The following is a 20,873-nucleotide window of genomic DNA, read 5'->3' on the forward strand; positions in this document are numbered from 1 at the left end:
GCACTACAGCTCCCAGGACGCAGCTCGGCCGTCACTCCGCGCACAGCATCTCTCTGCCGGCGCAGGGGATGCCGGCACTTGTAGTCTGTGGGCCTGGGCAGGCGCTCAGCTCCGTGCCCGCGGCTCCTGCCGGCCGGGCCGGGCTCAGTGTGCCGTGCAGCGGCGGGGCCGAGCCGCACCGGAGCCGGCTCCTTCCCCGACAGAGCGGCGGCGCTGCCCGGCCGAGCGCCATGCTGGAGTCCATCCGTGTCACCGGTGAGTACCGTCCCCGGGCTCCCGCAGCTCCGGGGCACGGGGCTGTGCCGGCGGCGAGGCCGCGGGGCTGCGTGCGGGTGAGCGGTCCCTCTCGGAACCTGCCTGCCCCGAGGCGGCCGGCGAGGCGGAGCCCCGCAGATGAGAGCGGACCTGGGCGGGCGAGGGGCAGGTGGTGGGAATGAGGATGCTGATGAAGGTGTCCGGTTGTGTCAGGCGGTGGGGATGAGGATGCTGATGAAGGTGTTCGGTTGTGTCAGGCGGTGGGAGTGAGGATGCTGATGAAGGTGTCCGGTTGTGTCAGGCGGCTTGCACACCGCTCCCCTGCCCGTGTTGTCAGGCAAGTTAACGGATCCTGATGGCGTGTGTGTATAAAAACTTGTGTCATGGCCAGATTAGGGGTGATCTGCTCCAGGTGGCCCTGCCTTGACAGGGGAGGTTTGGACTAAATGATCTCCAAAGGTCCCTTCCAACCCTAATGGTTCGGTGATTCTGCATACCTGGTACATAGGAAAACCTTCAGTGCAGCTGCTGCTGCAAAGAGTGTCTTCACTCTGATCTTTTCCTAGTTTAGGTTTGACATCCTTTCCAAGCACCACTAGAGGCTGGAGAGACTGCATTGAGAGCAGCCCTGCGTGGGTCTTGGGGGTGTTGGTTGATGAGAATCCCACCCATCAGTGTGCACTTGAGCCCAGAACCCCCCTCTGTGCTGGGCTGCACAGATCCTGCCCCTCTGCTGCGCTATGGGGAGACCCCCCTGCAGCCCTGATCCAGCTCTGGGGCAGCAGCACAAGAGGGACCTGGAGCTGTTGGAGCGAGGCCAGAGGAGGCCATGGAGCTGCTGCGAGGGCTGGAGCAGCTCTGCTCTGGAGCCAGGCTGAGAGAGCTGGGCTGGGGCAGCCTGGACAAGAGAAGGGGAGAGCTGAGAGCAGCTCCAGTGCCTAAAGGGGCTGCAGGAAAGCTGGAGAGGGGCTTGGAACAAGGGATGTAGGGACAGGCCAAGGGGAATGGCTTGAAACTGCCCAAGAGAGGGGAGACTGAGCTGAGCTCTGAGGCAGAAGCTGTTCCCTGGGAGGGTGCTGAGGCGCTGGCACAGGGTGCCCAGAGAAGCTGTGGCTGCCCCATCCCTGGCAGTGCTCAAGGCCAGGTTGGACACAGGGGCTTGGAGCAGCTGCTCCAGTGGAAGGGGTCCCTGCCCGTGGCAGGGGTTGGAGCTGGAGGAGCTTTAAGGTCCCTTCAACCCAAACCAGGCTGCGATTCTATGGTATTTGGGTGGGTGGGATTAAGATTTAGGTTAAATCTCCAATTCCCAACATCCTGCTGGCTCTAGTTAACTAACATGCTGTGAAAGCAGAATATAATTCTGCACCAGTCTATATACAGGAGCTTACTGACTAATTCTACAGCTAAAATATTTTCAGTCATTGTGGATAGATAGATCTTCCAGTGATGTCAGACCAGTTTGCCTGACACTGTGTGTTCAAGCTTGAGTGCTAGTAAACCTTACAGGTGTTTGTAAACCTTATAGGTGTTGGTAAACCTTACAGGTGTTTGTAAACCTTATGGATGTTTTTACAGGTGAGGAAATACACTACCAGATTCTATTATACCACAAACATAAGCCTGTGGGGGGTGAGAGGCAGTGGAGGGTTACAGACTCATATGCAACACTCTGTCCCCTGTTTGTTACAGAGTATTCTTTCTACAGCCCTCTGCATGCACAGACCACACAGTCTGGAGCTCATAAGCTACAGGTAGTTGTTAATTTATTTAGATTATCTTAATATTGACAAATACTTCTCTATAATGTAATTGCCCAGTTGCCATGTGTCAGAGAAGGGATCTTGTCACATCCATGCGTTCCGTGCTCTCCGTCTCAAAGTTAGCTGTCATTACCTACAGGCAGCTCCATACATTATTTACAGTTCTGTCCATCTGAAAAGTCAACCTGGAAGCAGTTTCTGATTCTGAACAAGGAATTCAAGTGTAGTGGTAATGGTGAGCTGAAAACCAGCAGCAGGGCCTCAGACCATGACATTCCTCGATAGCAGGAACTGCTCCGATAACGTCTCTGCTAAGCACCTTAAGAATCATAGCTGCGGTTTGGTAAGAATTTGGCCATTTTGCATATGTAACCTGAGTGACAGCTGCTTGAAAACCACAGGAGCTCTCTGCTTCTTTTAGAGCAAGGTTAGCTGGACAGAGGGAGGTCTGTGTGCACAGATACCTGTGATGAACCTCATTCCACCTTTGGGATAGGTATTTAGGAAGCTGCCCAGTAGAGTAGAGGAAGATTTTTCTACAACACTCTGAAAGTCTGGAAAAACATCTTACATTGTGATTTTACCACAATATTATGAACACGGTCAGATTTGCTCAGTTCATCAGTTTCCAAAGGAAGGAGACAAATAATCTAACTGTAGCTCCCAAATAGAACATAAAATCCAACACTTTTCCTCATGATCTAATCTCTGACAAGATTAGGCAGTGTCTGTGGTTACCAGATTCAAAGTTAATGTGACTGGGGTGCAACGTAGACATGGAGAGTATTTAATTAGTGCAGCATCATAATGAGGTTTGTGGTTCCCACATACCCTCTGTTAGCAGTCTTCTCCAGCACTGCTGAGACACTGGAATAGTGGCATGAACTTACCTTATAGGGTACCACAATCCAAAGAGTGGATCTGAAGAGAACTCTGCCCAAGACAGACCAAGTTCTATTGAACAGGAGGGTTTTCTGTCCTTGGGTACTCTAATGATGCCAAAAAGGGGACAGGCAGCTCTTCTGCCTCTCCTTGCTTCCTCACATCATCACCTTACACGTTTCATTTAACAATTCACCCATCTCTAGGATCTATGTTTTTATTACTGTGTTGTTGCAGAGAGGAACAAAATATCATTAAATGGAAGTAAACATAATGGAAGATCTTTTGGGGAGAGAGCATACCTGTTTTATAGTGAGTTGGTTTAACTGCTGAAGAATTTGGGGTGTTTGGAAGCAAGGGCAGTGAAGGCAATCTGTGTACATACATGACATGGTTTGAGGGAGGTTCTCGAACCTAACAGGAGGCTTGGGCATTTGCTCTTTGACACTTTGCTGCTGGAAAATCTGAACTGTGTCAAGTCAGGAAGTTCAAATTTGTGGATAAGATACAGAAAATAAAACCTACATGATCTGCACCATGATACGCAGGATAGTGTAATGCAGCAGTACAGTGATGTTCATTTTCATCCCTTTTACAAGTTATCTGTTGATGTCTGTTCTGGGGCATCCAGATTTTACAAGATGGAAATCACTGCTACCCTATCTGTGTAATTAATGGGAGTTGATAATCCATTCTCCAACAGGCTGCTTTCTAGCAGTATGATGCCTCAGTACATTTTGAAACACTGAGACACGTTTTCAGACCACGAGCTCTGCAATGAATGGGGCTTATATGCAGAATACTAGATCCCTGTTTCAATAACCAGGCATTGATCCTTGAAAACTCTTGGATATAGTTGAGTTTCCTGGAAGACAGTGTGGTTTTAGTTTGGTAGACATGTCCGACTGTTCAAAATGATCACTATTACAAATTAAACTAATATACTGGAGAAAGAACTTCCAAATCTCCTGACTTGCAACACGATTTTGACATTGTCTCAAACGTTATTTTCTAGTTTATTTTGTAAAATAATGATGTGCACAGGACCAATCAAAACAATGAGTTAAGTGACTTACATGAGAAGTGCAGTGTTATTTAATATAATCGCTCAAATCCGATGGATTAGCACTGAGCCTCGGTTTCCAGAACAAATTTGCATCAAACTGTATCCTGCTTTAGTCAGGGGGAAATTAAGGACACGCTTAGTTTGGCAGCTGAAAAAACACTTTGCTATGAGATGGCACATACAAAGTAACTACAGAATTGGGGACAACTATTTTTGATATCGGCCATGTGCACATGGAACTTGCCAGCGCCTGTTCAGCGCTTGACGACCACTGATGACACTGACAGAATTAACATCACTGACTTGTGATACTCAATCACAGGAAACTATCTACTTATAACTGCATTTATTACTGGCCAACTATACTTCTTACCTCTGAAAGCTTACTATCATGAGATCTTGGTACTGGATCAACACAAGAGATGGGGGATGTTAAGGTAATTTTGATTTGTCTCTTTGAATTCTATTTTCTATTTATCACTTCTCAGATACAAGTGTGGCATTAATTCAAATCATTCTCTGTGCGGTAGCAATTTAATTGATTAGTAGAGAAGGTGAAGTACTACCATTGCCTGCATTACGTTATTATCTTGCCTGATTTAAGAAGTAGCTGTAATTTCCTGCTTCAATTTTGTCTACAGAAGCAGTCACATGCTCAGAAATTTAACATTTTGCTTTTCATTTGCCCTTCTTAAAAGTAAGGGTTCTCCTACAATAATAATTGGGAGAGGGCAAGGATTTGAGATGGACTTCAGACAAGAAATAAAGTTAGAGCAGTGATCCTATTCTGTCGTCTCATTTTAGGGTAGCTGTATTGATATTGTGATGGGAAGTGTGGTTTTTTACCACGATAGCTCGTGGTAAAGCAGGATAAGCCATGTAGGCAGGTGGTCACGTATGTGATGAGAATGATCTGACAGAAGCTGAACAGGAATGCCAAGGACTACCCCAAGAATAGAAAGAGAACTCACAAACTTACTGTGAAACAAAACTGACCTTGCACAAGATGTGCATGCTTTCGTGAACGACAATAATCCAATGCTTCTATCTCTCTCTTCCCAGTGGAGGAAAAACCAGGCTGCAGATTTCCCATCATATGTCTGTGCAAACAGGACCTCTGTCTCTTTGCTTTTTAGGGCAGCATCTTCATGAGAACTGAGGAACACAGATGGACATGAACACAGAACTGAGAGAGCATGAAATACGTTGTCATGGTGCTTCTGTTGGGAGCAAAACCTAATTTTACTGGGAAAATAAAGCTGAAATTAAATTCCTATTGAGTTTTCTTTTTTCCCCTTGGAGGTATTAAATGATCTTTTGCTAATGTCCCATTCAGAGTATAATTACTGTACATAAAGTAATTACAGCTCATCTATGTATAACTGTGAGCTGCAGCTCAAATCCCTTTTGCGGGCTGTAATCACACTCTGGCCATATCTCCTGTTCTGATAATCCTTTCCTTTTAGGTGCACAAGTCAGAGGCATTTCTCTGTGGCAGGATTGGTTTGTGCCCTTACTTTTAGCTCCCCTGATGTTCTAGGGTGAGCCGATTGAGAAGGGATGGTTAGACCCAGTGAAGAGAGGTCACTTCTGTCTAACAAAGCAGCACAAATGTCAAGTACAGGTTTAACCCTCAATGACTTTTTCATGCAGCTGCCCTGCACCAGGACCTGTCTCCCTGAAGGCTATGCCAGGGTTCAGAGCAAGAAAGGAGGGTTCATTCATTAAAGGAACTTCATTCTCTTCTTGTACTCAGTTGGGTTTGCAGTGTTTCTTCTCAAGTGCTTTCTTAAAGTCAGCTGTCATTTTAGAACAACATTGAATAGCTGAAACAATAGCATTGTCTTCAGGATTCTGAGGGCTGTGTTTGGAACTAGCCGATCTCTCCTCTTTAAATATACCTTACTGTCTGTATTAAGAAGGTATACATGAGACTGAAGTCTTTTACACTGCTGTTTGTATGCTGTTGTAAATCATTCACAGTGGCTGGCCCATTCCTGTGTGCTCATCCTTTCTGAGAGTCAATTCTGTGAATGAGATTTTGCAGCTAAGCCCACTCCAGACTGCTTATATCACAGCACAGATCCCTGTGGGACTTCCCTGTAAATACTGCTCACATACTCCTATGCAGTTTCCTATTTTTAAAGCTACTCTTTATCTATATGGAAAGTCTACCTTGCATGGTAAAGATCAAGCAGATTTTGACTGAAAGTTGGTTAATGTAAGAGTAAATACTCATAAAGCCCTACACAGAGCTTTGTTTTAAACAACTTTGTTCTTAGTTCTGAAGAGTGCCCTCGTACATGGATATCCAAGCATAAAATACTTGTTTAGCTGGATCTTACAAATCCACAAGTACACAATTCTCCCATATGTCAGGAAGTTAAGATTGACTTGATGTGATTGCAGTTAAGACAAGTCTCGTGTTTCATTTATGTTGCAGTTTCCAGTCCCTAAGATTAATATTGCTGCATAGAACAATTAAATTTGTCCTCAGTTTCATTCTTTTTTCCCCTCTTCAATGCAGAAAAACTTCACTGGCGTAAAACAGAGCTTTCTAGGAAATCGCTCCTGAGACCAGAAGAGCATAAGCTGAACATTAATAATGAAAGCAGCCTCCAGCACCCACCTTCAGGGATCCTCAAGGACATCTTCACAACAGGAACGAGCAGCTACAATGTCCTTCTGCAGAGCAAAGAGGAGAAAAAGCACCACGCTCAGAAGCAGTCGTCTGTTCACCACAGGAAACACAGGAAGACCACAAAGTGTTCTCCCACCTCCCGGAGCAATGAGCACCACAGAATCAAGGTTCCGCTACCCTTGCTCAGCCCCGGCTGGTACTGCACAAACAGACAGCCCTCCCTCATCGTCACCAGCCCAGTGTGTACCAGCCTGAAGCTCACCAGCAGCGTGTCGGCCGCAGGAAGCAGCATAGGGCTGCCATCTCGACCCAAAAGTAGAACTAAGAGGCATTCGAGTCTAACAAAGCCAAAGCAGTCCCAGGCTTCAAAAAGCCATAGTAAAGAAGGGGATGGCTCTGGCCGAAAGCTCTGTTTGCTGACTGCCATCAAGCCTTCCAACGTGGAGAAAGAGAAGATGAAATTCTTCAACTCAGATTTTACATACAATCCTCAATTTGAATATGAAAACCCTGCTCTGCCAAATGTGCTAGCTAAGCACAGCCATGCATCCGACAGATTCCTTAAGCAGGTATAGTTACCTTCTCTCCTCCTTTTCCACTGATGAGTTTTTCCTACACCTATTAAGGTGGTGTTTGGCTTTGTCTGTAGCAAGTTATTTCTCCTTAACATCCTCCCCTACTGTTTGAAAAGTGTGTCAAAGAATACAGTAGTAGTATATATAATATATAGTAATATATACTTTATTAATAGGATAGTAATATATTACTAATATATAGTATATTGTGTAATATATATTAATATAGATAAAATAATACTGAAAGAAAATATTTTTGATTAAAAATGGAACCCCTTCCTAATATTTACAGGATTCTCTAGGGTAAAGGCACAGTTCCTTTTAAATGGGTTTACATGAAACATGATTTAAGGCAAGAAAGCTTTTTAGGCAATGAAGCAGAGTGTAATACAGGAAAAATACAATACCTAAATAGGCTTTAGTAAAGAGAGGAAAAAAGGCAGTGTAGAAATCCTGCCAATCCTCTTGGTGCCACAGGGATTGGGAGGGGATAGCAGTTATTTGAGGTCATGGTTATTGAATAAGCATATGTTGATGTTGCTTGTTTTAATCAACTTGGAAAGGTTATCTGCATATACATGAGGCTCAGTCAAGCAGCAGACAAATTCCATTCCAGAGAGGGGTTAAACAGACCTCTCTCCCCCCCTCCACTCCTATGCAGCCACATGGGTAACACAGCTGCAGCCATTCCTGTTCTGTTACTACCTTGCACAGGTCTCCTGTGACTCTCCTCACAGACTTCCTACCCGTCTTTGAGTTACAAACCCCCCAAAAGCAAGAACAAGACCTTTCTTTTAACTTTCACCTAAGTGACAAAGCCCAATGCTTATCTATGTAAGCACAGAAGCAGTCCTCCTCCTGCTGTTGCCATTTTAAAATAGATCTGACTTAAGTCTGACAAGCTTTTCTAAACAGAGAATCTCATGTTTCTGGTGATGACTTGGGAAGAGATCCTGCTGTTCCACCAGTTTCACTTCTCTGTGGGATGCATAATTCACTTAACCCCTCCCCAAAACACCCAGTGAAAAAGATCCATGAATTAAAGTACCATGGATTCTAATAACTGGCCCTTGGCTTGTGCAGAGTCTGACTGTTTCACATCCAAGAACACATGGAGCTGTTACTACCCCTTGCATTGTAAGGCTTGGTCTGCATTTTCCCTCAGTAGCTGGGTTTTCTTTGTAAGAACAGCCTGTTCTGTACTTAAGATCAACTTCCTTATTTCTAAACAACCCACTAAATCACACACCAAATAAGACTACTCCTTTTACAAGTCTGCCTTTGATTCAGATAGCAGTATTAGCAACAGTAATCATACACAACAGTGAAGCAGCAATAACTAATATAGCAAACTGAATTTAATACAAATGATCCTGTTTAGTATGAGGTAGCAGAGCCTTAAAAATCATTTCATGCATGATGATTTCATGGAACAGGCCTACCATTAATCTACCCTTCTTTTAATAACCCCCTCCCCCCACCTAAATAACAGATATTCTATTAATGAGTGATTCCTCAGTATTATTCTGCTTTGTTACTCCATCTTTTTCCCTTTAAATACAAAGCATGGGAAAATAAAGGCTTTATAACAACTATAAAATGCAGTGAAGGATTTAATATTCAAGGAGATACGATATTTCTGGGACTTACTACAGAGGACGTCAGTTGTTTCAGAAGATTCAGTTTAAGTTTCACAAGAAAGGCATTTCTCTCCTGCAAATACTGAATGAGTGTCTTGCACTTCATAGAAACCCACCAAGAAAACCACTTGAACACAGCCCCAGGCCCAGCAGGTGGCACTTTCCTTTTGAGCTCCATCTCCCTTGAGAAATTCTCCAAGCAAGTTTTCTACCCAGAAAAAGCATTCCTCACCATTGTAATCAGCAAATACTGCATGAGCACTTGCATTTCCTTAGGGTGATCCTTTCCAGCCCCAGCCATTCTATGAGTTTGTGCTTTTCCTTTTGCCATGCAGGTTCTATTTGTCAGAAGATGCATGTTGATATCTTACAGACAGTGATAACTCTGGCTGTGGAAAAGTGCTCACAATGTCATGAGTAGGCTCTGCAGTAAAACCGGAACTGTGTGCAGCCATTCTTTTCCCTGCAACAAGGACAAATTCAGTTTTGGGGTTTATGGAAGCACTGTTGGCTTTCATTTGTTGCATATGTATTTTAGTAAGCTTTGCTTTCCGTGAACAGAATGAGTCTTGTTTTACAGGAACCTATGAAGGGTGCTTACAGAAACTTAACACTTGCACTTCTATGACTATTATCTCTGTAAACCCAGCTTTTTACTGACCCAGCTCACCAGTTTTACAAGGGGGGGTTAGGATACTTCAGTGAAATGAGCTCAAAAAAGGCCATTTCAGAGCTTTAGAGCATTTTTAATAACTTCAAAATACTTTTATCCCCAGCTCTACATAGCCTGCTAAGACATTAAAATAGTTTGTTTTCTTCTTGCCCTTTGTGCCCATCTGTGGAATTGGTTAATGCACAATTATTGCAACATGTCTGGAGGATGAATCACACCCTGCCCTGTTCATTTGGGTTATTTTTTTTAAGGCAAAGAATGCTATGGATCTGGAAACCATTAACACAGCAGTGCTGCACTGGGGAGCGCACAGCACTCACCCTACCCCAGGCTTCTAGTCAGCTCAGGGATTTTAAACCATGGGCACAGCCCAGCACCTTTGTTGACAGAGGCATAACCACTTTTAATCAATCCAGTCAAAAGCAGCATTCTAAATGTGTCTCTTCCCCTTAGTTCTGTTTCTTGGTTTCTCTCCCCTTGGTTTTCTCCATAATAAGGCTGGCACTCGAGTCACACAAGATGTGCCTTTCGGGAAGAGGACTTGAGACTAAAAAATAGCACACAGACTTGCAGCTTTTCACATTGACTGACATATCTATAGTACAGAAATTCATTCTCTTACTGCTGCATTTCAAGGTCAGTGCAGCAACTGCATGCTCTAAGTGCTGTGAATGTTTTCCTGTTAGCTCCTTCTGGCTCAATCTGCCTGTGCTTCACTGTCAAGTTTTCTTAATCCATAATGGTGTTAAGAAACACTTGAAGTGTTTGTTATTTCTTCCACAGATGGGAGAGGTGGCAACACTTGGCTAGAAGGGATTGTCCCAGTGTTTGCAGAGCAGATGACTTAACAGTTGCAGTTTGCTTTAACCAGAATCAGCAGGGGAACTGCAGCTTCAAGTAACCTGGGTGTTAACACTTCTTTGTTTGAATTCTACATGAAGGCAGGAGATAGATTTTTATATACATAGGTATTTAGAAAGGAAAAAAAAAAGCATCATTTTGTTGATTGACCCCCCCAGGGAAGAGTTGTACATCCTTCCCCCTTTCACTCATCAAAATACAGTAGCTTTTAGTTAATAAATGTATCAGTTATCTCTTACTGCAAGTGTTTGTATTACTCACCTTTTAAGTCATCAATACAAGTAGTCTGCAATTAGCAAAGTTATCAGATCTTGGAAGAGTAGTTAGGTGTGGCTGGAAGGCTGGACAATGTGGCTTTCAACGCTGAGTAATCCTCTGCAACATCCAGGTAACGTCACAGCTTTGGCACCTTGGAGATTCAAGTGCATGTCACTGACTGTGAAAAGCACTTAACTGCAAAACCCCTCATTCTCCACTAGTAACAAATTCCCCCTTAAACTAAGATTTATAGCTAAGGTGTGTTAATATCTAACACAAAGCACATGAGGCCATACAAGTAGCATAAGTTCTCAGGGTACTACACAAACATCTCTCCTACACTACAAGAGACTGTAGATCAGTTGCTTCTGTTGATACTATGGTAGGAGTATAGGCTTATTTCAGAACACAATCTCATACAAACACCAAGTAAGTATTAATACTGAATTCCTTACAAAGTATTTGGAAAGCTTTTGATTACAAACATTTTTATCAGCTCTACATTACTTAAAGGTGCTCCTTGTCACACCAAGAACAAGTACACAAAAGACATTTTAATACTGAATAAAACTCAAAACACTGCAGTGTGAATACACTGGCCTAAAAACCTCTGCTCTTACCTCTCTCCATTCTTTCCACTCAAGCCAAAAGAGAGGGCAGCCACCATTTTATAGCTGTTGATTAGACAGACAAGTTCCATCTGGTACCTATTTGTGTTACCTAAAGACACACCTGAGAAGCTTTCTCATCTAGCAAATAAGCTCTGCAGGGAGGAAAGGTATGGTGCCTGCAAGCCTTGTCTGTCCCACAGATCTTAACAGAGACTGCAACCCCGTTGTAGCAGGGCTGCTTCTGAACATAGGATGAGCTGACAGTGTATGGGCTGGGCAAGGGAATTTGTCTTGAGGCTTCTTTTGGTACTCTTTGGTAGCAATAAGAGGGATTAAACCAGACCTTTTTAGGTAATAGTGAAAAGAACAGGAATGAGTACTCTTAAGCAGTAACCTGGCCCAGCCACATAGTCCTTTTTCTCCATTTTTTTTAACCTATTGCTGAAGAATTCACAGTTTGGCCTTACGAACTGTGGCAGTATCAGTATTGTTCTCCTCAAAGGCTGGAAAACAAGCTCATGGTTGGATGTTGGAATAGGCAAGAGCTGGCTTGCTGCTCTGGATTTTCCCCTTTCCCAGCAAGTCCTTGCAACATCCAACTCTGAGTCATTTCATCTCAGAGAAAAAGGAAAGGCTTTGCTGTTGTATTCAGTGCTGGGGTCCAAAAATATCCCAGACCTTTTCCAGCATCACTAGGGACATATATCCGTGTGCTGTTTGTGATGGTTCCCCCTCTTGTTTCAGTGTTTCCAGAGCCACACCTGCCCACTTACAAAAAATTACTGGGACTTCTACTTAGCTTGATACAGTCAAAGGAGAAGGTGATAGTAGTGAGCACCCTTACTTTCCTAACCAAGAGAGCAGATGTTCAGCAATGAGGAGGCTTACGCTTAATGACTTGCTCAATATGGATGGGTTCAAGCTTGCACCATCTATTTGGAGGCACTGCCGGGATGTAAGGTGGCACAGTACAGCACACAGGGGAGAGGAAGCATCCTTCAGTATCTCAGCCTTCTTCTTGCAGTTGCAAGCAGTGCACTGGATTAAGATGGGAGAAGCAGGTGTGTCTGTGCCCCTTCAGTGGAGCATGACTCTGAAGAACTGCTGTTCATACTGTGCTGTTGATTCAAGTGTCTTACAGCATGTTAGGAAAGGCCTTAAACAGCTCAGGAAGAGTTCGAGAGGGCCTCCTGACCCCAGAACTCATGCTGCCCCCTTGGCCCACATAGGTCTCAGCTCCAGGGAGTTTGCTGTTACACACCTCCTCCAAGCAGGAAGTTTAATGCACATTTACAGTGCTTTTGTGTTGTTTGTTGTGATGAGATAGCTTTAGAAAATACCTGCATCTAAGGTAGGAGTCCTCTGAGATAACATCACCAAACAAACCTAGGCAACACTGCATCTCATAATAGTAACATCTTTATAAACAGCATGAAAACAGAGGACTGGTGAGTAAAGGTTACAAGCTGTTCTCAAACACCCTATTTTTATGAGCTTTCTTGTTGAGAAGCTGTCCTGTTGCTCTCAGATGGTTTGTGAGTCCTCTGCTTCATCAGCTCTGCTCTCATCCACCCATACGTGACTTTGATCAGCTCTCTAGGTTTGTCCTGCTCTGTTCAGAAAGTATGTAAAATATCTCTGCTATTCTTCAAGACTTTCCCCTTGTGCTGGCTTCCTTCAGCCTGGGAGCCTCACCTGCCTGTTCTCCACACATGTCGTTCTGTACAGCCCTACACATGAACATGGACTTAGCACGCACACACACACAGTGTGCTGTGTACAGAGAAACTGGGTACACCAAACTCGTGGGTCACATAAGGATCTGGCACCTCACAAAGGAAACTCAAGAACTGTTATTGTGAATTGCTTGGGCGTAAACTTCCTGAGACGGGGCAGGAATTTTGGGGTTGCTTCCTTAACCAGGGATTTTGTGTAAGGCAGGGAATGCCTCAGTACTCACACACTGCAGAAAGATGAAACAGACAGTGTTTATAGAAGGAAAAGTTAATTTGCTATAAATTCATATGTAATTAAAAGGGAATCCTTTGGGGAAATATACACACTATTAAACAAGAGCTGGAGTTTGCTCTGATTTGTTCTTTACCTCTAGCCCTCAATCCTACATTTTGCTAGAAGCAATTGTCCTTAATCTCCAGAAACACTAGGACTTGCATGAGGGATTCCTGTGTTCCTTCATGCGTACACACTAACCTTGCTTCATTTGCCTGAGGTCATTTGTAAATAACAAGTGATGTTAAGATTTGACACAAGAAAAAACTATTTACTGCCACCTCTCATGTCTTACTACAATCCTGCTACACCTACGTTACATTTGTACAAGGCCTAATGGGAGCCAAAATCCCATTTACCACGCAGGTCACCAGTACAGATGCATATTGGTCTTTACTCGTATTTCTGAGCAATAAGTTAATGGGAGTAACAGCAAAACTAACAGCACAATCTCTGTCAAATACCTACAGCAGTGGGTCAGCAAAATGATGCCAGGGCTGCCCAGTTTACAACAGATGAGTGTATCTATCTTCTACTTTTAGTACATCCATCTTTACAAATGTGGCTTGTTTTGGAGTCACAAGAGGACTTCACAGCCTTACCAGCTGCAGTCCCATTGCCTCTTGTCTTCAGGAGCAGGAGCATTAATTTTCTCTGCAAACAATGGAGCTGAAGGTCTATGAGGTGCCTGTTGATTCTCTTGGGAATTACCTGTTTCAGTGCTAAATGGGGCTGCTTAACCCACAGGGTGAAGCTGTGCTGCTCTGTGTCATCATTGCAGTGGCTGAGGTGGTGACCCAGCATTCCTCTTTTTACCATACCTCTCTTCAGACATCCTGATGCCTGAGCTGATAAAGAAAACTTGCACAGATAATGTGCTCCTCCTTGGTGCCTTTCTTCATAACATCCATTCACCCCTTGTCCTGTCACTACAGTCCCTAATGAACAGTCCCTCCCCAGCATCCCTGCAGGCCCCCTTCAGATACTGGAAGGCTGCTATGAGGTCTCCACGCAGCCTTCTCTTCTCCAGGCTGAACAGCCCCAACTTTCTCAGCCTGTCTCCATACAGGAGGTGTTCCAGTCCCTGATCATCCTCGTGGCCTCCTCTGGACTTGTTCCAACAGTTCCATGTCCTTTTTATGCTGAGACACAATACTCCAAGTAAGGACTCATGAGAGCAGAGTAAAGGGACAGAATCACCTCCTTCACCCTGCTGGTCACGCTCCTTTTGATGCAGCTCAGTATAGATTAAAAAGAGAGAGATTGAGAGGGAGAGAAAGACTACACAGTCCTACATGGGTGTCTTACTGCATTCATCTTTGCTATGCTTTTGTATTTTGTAGTCCATTAACATTATGGAGCGGACACTGCAGAAGTATGGAAGCTATGAGAAGTTTGAGCAGGCCACTGGAGGCAGCTTGCTGACCAAAAGTCGCATCTGGAATCACGTCAGGAAATACATGGTGAAAGAAGGCTGCCTTGGTGAGGTAAGTCACCCACTGGATCAGGCAAGAAACATTTATGTAGCTCTTAGAAATGATATAGGGACCATTTGGGAGGCCTTTCCTCCATGATGAATATTCCTTACATCCTATTTTTCTCCTGGCTGTGCCCAGTCCAATTGTTGATCAATTGAAATGATGCAAATTCCTTGTGAATGCTTCAGCCATCTCTGAGGCTGTTTTCTGATTCATCCGTGCCTGTTCTCAAATCCACCTCTTTGGGGAGTACCCAGAACGACACCCTTCCTTCCCTTTCCTCAGCTCCTTGGAGACCAGCACATTTCCATTTATCCATCAGTTCTGCCATCCGCTCTCTTGTATCAAGCTGTTTGCACCAAAGGAAAGAGTTAAGAAAAGACCAAGAAAAATAAGCAGCAGTCCAAGAGGCTGATTTAAAAGAAGCAGCATGAAGGAAAGTGACATAAGTGAATACAAATGTCTGAAAGAGGTTGGCTTGTTCAGTTGGTTTGAGTGCCTGACTTTAAACACCTGATTTTTAGAGCCCTGTGCAAAACCCACTTATTTCCAGCATTCAGAGTGTCAAAAGTCCAGTTTGAGTTATGCAGAATTGCTTGGAAAAGTCAGATGAAACTGAAGCTATAAAGAGAGAATTACTCCAAATGAAAGCAGCAGCTGACACAGGCCAAGACTTGGATGAGATCACTGGCACTGAGCACCAGGAGTCTGGAACAGGAGCTCAAGAGACAAAAATCAGTTTCCTAGGAACTAGGTTTGATTCATAAACACAGTATTATTAGGAGGAACTGTTAAACTCATGACACTTTTTGGGGAGACTCCCATTGGACACTGTTACAGACTTCAGCTGCTTCGAAGATTGAGGTTATAAAACTACAGTTTAGAGCAAGCAGAAATCACATTTTTTGTCTTCGCTATGCTTTTACCTCCCTTTGCATTCGTTTTGTCTTGGATTGTCCTCATGGAAGTAGGAGCCTACACCCTCATCAAACATCCCACATCCTTCTCCAGGAAATGCTTTAGTTCTTCTGCAAAAGCAGGGCTAATACATCACCCTTAGCATGGTCTGAAATGGTCTGAAAATACTCTCTCAAGTTGGAGAGGTGTTAAAGTGAAGTGGTACCTGTGCTGTAAATCTAAATCCTTCCTACATCTTACATACGGGACTGGTGGGACTGACTGCTGAACTTGAGCTGAGTGATGGGGCTTGAAAACAGGGAAGTGTCCCGTTAATGCCATTGATCCCTAAGTCCTTTTCTGTTAACTTTGATATGAAAAAATTCTCTCTCTTGTAGGTACTGTCCCCTGTACTCCTCTGAGCAGTACTGTTTCCTTAGGCGCTACACGAAGAGGGAAAGATGCTTAGTCTTCAGCAAAGAGTTTTCCTTCTTCCTCCCATTCACTTGTTTAAAAAGACTTTTTAAACTCAAAACCCACAAAATACATCAATTTGCATTAATTTCCTTCTCTGGCAGCTTTTGTTTTGATTACCAGTTTTCCATTGGTAATCAAAAAGCAAGAACTAAATGGTATATAAATATATACACACCAGTTATATATATACACCAAATATACATACCAAATAGATGTATGATATATATATTTGTTTTCCTGGTATAAAACAAACCAATACCAGTACTTTAATAGTATTTCAGTTCTGCATCAGGTAGCAGGAAATCAAGTTGACAGTGCTTCCCCCTCTTATTTATATGGCTTCAGAATTGCAACTGAGATGATTTCAGACAGTCAAGTATATAGATACCTAGTTTAATTATGTGTGCTTATCTAATATTTGTCAGTTCTCAGTAATACCAAGATATTTAGAGACAGTTCAAAAAATCAGGTGTGTATCTTAATGCACATGCTGAGACCTGAGGTGTTGTCAGCAGCACAGATAGCTCAGTGGAGACAGGAGTGTCTCATACTTGATTCCTGGTAGCAAAGAAGAGCTGTGAAGGCCAAGGGACCAAAGAGAAATGCAATAATGGGGGGGTCAAAAGAAAAAGCAGGACCAGGAGTGAGGAGAGAGCTCTTTGCTACCTAAACTCTCTGTCTTCAGATTGTGGTCCATCTCACGGAGGACCTGCTATCCCGAGCCTCAATGACAGTGGTGAATGGCCGCCCCACTCTCACTATCAATATCTCCACTGCGCGAGAGCACTGGCTGGAAGGGATGCTGAGACATGAGATTGGTATGAGCATGACATCAGTTCTCCATGCAAAGGGAAGTACTTGCATGCCTTCTTACTTCTTTTGCAATGATGGCCAGGCACTGTACCTGTACAGAAGGAACTCCCCTATCTAAAAATGTGTGCTGGAGGTTCAAGGGAAGGAGAAGTCTATTTATCACTGTACCCTGCACTAAAAGGATTCCTGGGGTTCATGTACATCTGCATTTTAGGTTAGATCAGCAGTGACTTTTGAAGTGAGCCTGCCAGCTATCCCACTTACTGCACTGAGGTTCACATGCCAAAGGAATCTTGGAGCAGGCAAGTGTAATCTGCCAGATGATGCTCGCTAAGAGGCTCTGCTCCAGGGCATACCTTCTGTTGTCACTGCTCAGGGTCATTTTGCTCATGAGATCAATTTAGAGCTAGTCTGGAGTTAAAAAACCCAAAGGGAAACAAAAAGATGCGACTCTTCAGCCTCAGCACCAGCCATTTCACTGGACAAATCTGCTTCCATTATGCTGCACTGCTTGCAAAAGTAAGCATGCTTTAGGTGTAAAGGATTTACCCAGTGCCCCCTAAAATGGTGTAAGATTGCCTTGATTTTGCATTACACAAGCTCGGCCCAACCCTGTGGAAGGTTTCTATAAAGTTTTCAGTGACTTGTTCAAATTAAGTACATCAAAACTGGATAAACTTGGCTAGTGCCTGAATTCCAACTGAAGACTCATGTAACTTACACTATAAGGGGACATGGCCTCTTCCAAGGCTTTTAGATCACCTTAAAGAGGCAACATTTCAGCCCCTTCACTTTGATTCTCCTTCCTTCTGTCCATTACAATGCCTAGTCTATGCTAGAGGCATTCAGCATGTAAGATGCTTTTGAAAATTCCTTTCCATGGATTTGGGAACTCAAGTCCCTGCTGACATTTGTTTTCCTTAGGGATTTGTGGGAGTCCCATTTGCATTCAGCAGGTGAATAATTGCACCATGTGTCTACATCAGACAAAATTCTCTGTTGTAGACAAGTGCCCAGTCCTACCAATTCAGAGTCCTGAAATGGACATCTCCTTCCATATTTTATACATATATATACTTAATCATTAGATGCTACTGTTCTAAGTCCCATATTCTTTTCAGGAACTCATTACTTTCGGGGTTTTAACAACAACAGCCAGCCCTGGTGCAACTGGAATGGACGTAGAAAACATGGGCTAAAACCAATCAACCCTACAGAAGAGGGGCTAGCAAGCATCCACAGCGTCCTGTTCCGCAAAGATCCTCTCCTTTGGAGAGCTGCCCTGCTGTACTACACCGTGTATCAGGCTAGCCAGATGTCCTTCAGTCAGCTTTTCCAGGACCTGGGGAAGTTTGTCAAGGACCCCAATACTAGGTGGGATTACTGCGTACGAGCCAAGAGAGGATGGACCGACACATCACAGCCAGGTGGGTTCCCTCTTTGTCTCCTCTACTGTTGTACATCAGGGAGGCTTTCCTCATGTCACACACTAAAACCTTGGAAGTGGGAATGTAAACTGCAAAACACTGAAGAAGTTCATACAGTTTGAGCTCCTCTCATGTTTGTTACGAGAGATGTAATGTTGCTGTGGGTATTCACAGGCACCGTCTTCTCTGTTTGATCTCTTTCCCTGGCTCGTGGGTTTAGCCTTCCACTTTGTTTTTGGGAAGGTTTTCAAAGCCTGAGACACAAACATCTAGTTTTTGTGAACACAATTGTTCTGCTCATGGTGGCTCCTGGGAAAATGCCTTGAACAAACCCTGACAGAGTACAATGTCTCCTGCTTCCTTTTAGGCTGTTTCAACAAGGATCAGGTGTACTTGGATGGCATCCTCCGAATCCTGCGATACAGGGAGTCCATTGATTTCTACCTTCTGACAGCCCTTGGAAAGGTGAGTGGACTCATTCTTAGCACGGGTACAGCAGAGCTGCATGGCGAGAGCTGTGAGTCATTGTGCTCTGCTTTTCTTGAATCTGTTCTGTACAGCACCTTGTATAACCCAATAATTACACAACTGAGGCACACAGTTACCCAGAGAATCACAGAATGGTTTGGGCTGGAAAGGACCTCAGAGCTCATCTGCTTCCAGCCCCACTCATGCTTTCAGAGGATCTCACAAGCTTTTACATCCCCTGCTCCTAAATATTTTCTCACATCCAAGAGAGAACTTAGAGTCACAGCAGACATGTAACAGGCCTACAGTGTGACGTTAAACCATGTCCTTCCTTGCAGATCTCATATGAAGATGTGGACCGCCTGAAAGGATTAGCCGTGATCGAGAACAGGAGGGTACCACACTTCCTGCAAGACCATGCCCGGTATATGGAGCACTTGGAAAAGATCATGCAAGTCAATAAGCTGACTGATGAGGAGCTCCAGGATCTCATAAATTAACAGCATTACCCACAATTCACATACTCTGTGATGATGCAGAACTGGGCTTCCAAGAGCTTGCAGAAACGGAGTTATGAGAGGTGGTGTGGGAAGGGGAGCCAGAATATGTGGAATTGGGAAAAGCCCCTTTACGTTCCTCTTGCATTGTGATTGTATCCTGATCATTTTTTAAAGAGTTTGTGCATTTTTTTACATTTGGCTTAGAAATTCTTTTGCAGCGATCTGTCCAATCATCTGCTCTGTTTTATATGCTTGGTGTAGTGCTTGACACCATCTTTTGTAATATACTGCCTTTTCCCACCCAGGTTTAGGGGTGGAGGAAAGGAGAAAGAGGAGAAATTCCCCCTTAGTTCTCCTGTATTTGCCCTGTCTTTGGTCATAGTTTTCATGGTTCATAGCAACAGAGTTTCTGCAGGTTAATTCTATGTCGCCATCTGCAGAACTCTACCATTTGGTCACCACTGCAATGAGAAGAGTTTAAAAAGGCAGTGCACAGAAGCAGGGCTTTGTGCCATAGGATCAAAGCTTTGTAATGCTAGAAAAGATCTGCTTGTTTTTAAAGGGGAGACGTAGCATTTAAAAAGAAGAACCTATGCTGGTTTAATCCCAGACTGGTTTGGGTTGGAAGGGACCTTAAGGCTCCTTCACTTCCAACACCCTGCCATGAGCAGGGACAACTTCCACTGGAGCAGCTGCTCCAAGCCCTTGTGTCCAACCTGGCCTTGAGCACTGCCAGGGATGTGTATGACTGGAAGCAGTAGCAGTTACTCCCCTTTATTGCCTCCAAGAGTTACACTGTTCCATATCTTTCTCTGTATAATACATGTTTCAGGAAGCTGAATTCCTGGATGATTGTCCCTCCTTTAAGGACCAGCACAGCCTGTCTGGGATGTTCAACATGGTGGTGTTTTGGGAGAAGGATCAGGCAGAACTGTGATTCCATGTCTTATGTGTTTTAGATGAATTCAGGAACACAGGGGCAAGATTCAGCACCTTAGGGAACACCCACCTGGGTCACCTGAGCTACAGATGGTGAAATCACCTTTTTGAGCAGTACTTCCATATTACAGCAACCTTCAGCTTGTCAGGCTCCCTGAAGAAAGAAGATGTGAACGGGGGAAAAGGAGACTCCCAAGTGCCCTATTCCTGTGCTCCAGCAGAAGTGCTGCACTACTCTGAAGCAACCTTACCTCTGTTCTAACTGCTGGTGCTATATCCAGAAGGAAGAAGAGAAAGCACCTTGCTGTAAGGCATGGGCAGACCCATGATAAATAGCTTAGATGATGCAGGAGGACTTGTTACCTACACTACATTTTCTGATTCCAAAGTATTATGGCATTACCAAGGGAAATAGAGTTTTGCACCTATTCTGGCAAAGGCCTTTGTTTTAGTAGACAGCATTTTACCAGGGCTCCTCTGAACTCCTGGGAAGCAGCTGTGGTAGGAGAGACTGGACAGGAGCTAGTGAGAGGCTTGGACAAGGTGTCTGCCATTTCTTCCCCCTCAGCCCTGGCACACTGGTAACAGCCTGGCCTTGGATAAGGCAAGTAGATGAAAGCAAGCTCCTTCCCATTTATCCTG

General features: G+C 44.1%; 2 protein-coding genes across 2 annotated transcripts in view; one reads left to right on the plus strand and one right to left on the minus strand.

The window, feature by feature from the left end:
* Positions 1–6,995, minus strand: part of ANLN (anillin, actin binding protein) — an 819,922-nt gene extending 812,927 nt beyond the window's left edge. Inside the window, exons 1-2 of the mRNA XM_034061971.1 lie at positions 6,593–6,995; positions 4,960–5,118 (exon numbers count right to left, since the gene is read on the minus strand). Coding sequence (XP_033917862.1) covers positions 4,960–4,977 — 18 coding nt within the window. The 5' untranslated portion in view covers positions 4,978–5,118; positions 6,593–6,995. The remainder of the gene's footprint in view (positions 1–4,959; positions 5,119–6,592) is intronic.
* Positions 144–19,487, plus strand: MATCAP2 (microtubule associated tyrosine carboxypeptidase 2). Its single transcript, XM_034062020.1, has 7 exons — positions 144–255; positions 6,491–7,173; positions 14,576–14,719; positions 16,770–16,902; positions 18,019–18,324; positions 18,692–18,789; positions 19,131–19,487. Exons 1-7 carry the CDS (start codon positions 231–233, stop codon positions 19,290–19,292), a joined length of 1,551 nt encoding a protein of 516 aa, XP_033917911.1. The 5' UTR covers positions 144–230; the 3' UTR covers positions 19,293–19,487.
* The last annotated feature ends 1,386 nt before the right edge of the window (positions 19,488–20,873 follow it).

The sequence above is a fragment of the Melopsittacus undulatus genome, chromosome 1, assembly GCF_012275295.1.
Source record: "Melopsittacus undulatus isolate bMelUnd1 chromosome 1, bMelUnd1.mat.Z, whole genome shotgun sequence".
NCBI lineage: Eukaryota > Metazoa > Chordata > Aves > Psittaciformes > Psittaculidae > Melopsittacus > Melopsittacus undulatus.

Excerpts from the sequence above, each read along its gene's own strand:
- MATCAP2 (XM_034062020.1), top strand. The coding sequence starts at position 231 with ATGCTGGAGTCCATCCGTGTCACCG. Across the intron at positions 7,174-14,575 it reads CCGACAGATTCCTTAAGCAG|TCCATTAACATTATGGAGCG; the intron begins GTATAGTTACCT and ends TGTATTTTGTAG. Across the intron at positions 18,325-18,691 it reads GACCGACACATCACAGCCAG|GCTGTTTCAACAAGGATCAG; the intron begins GTGGGTTCCCTC and ends GCTTCCTTTTAG.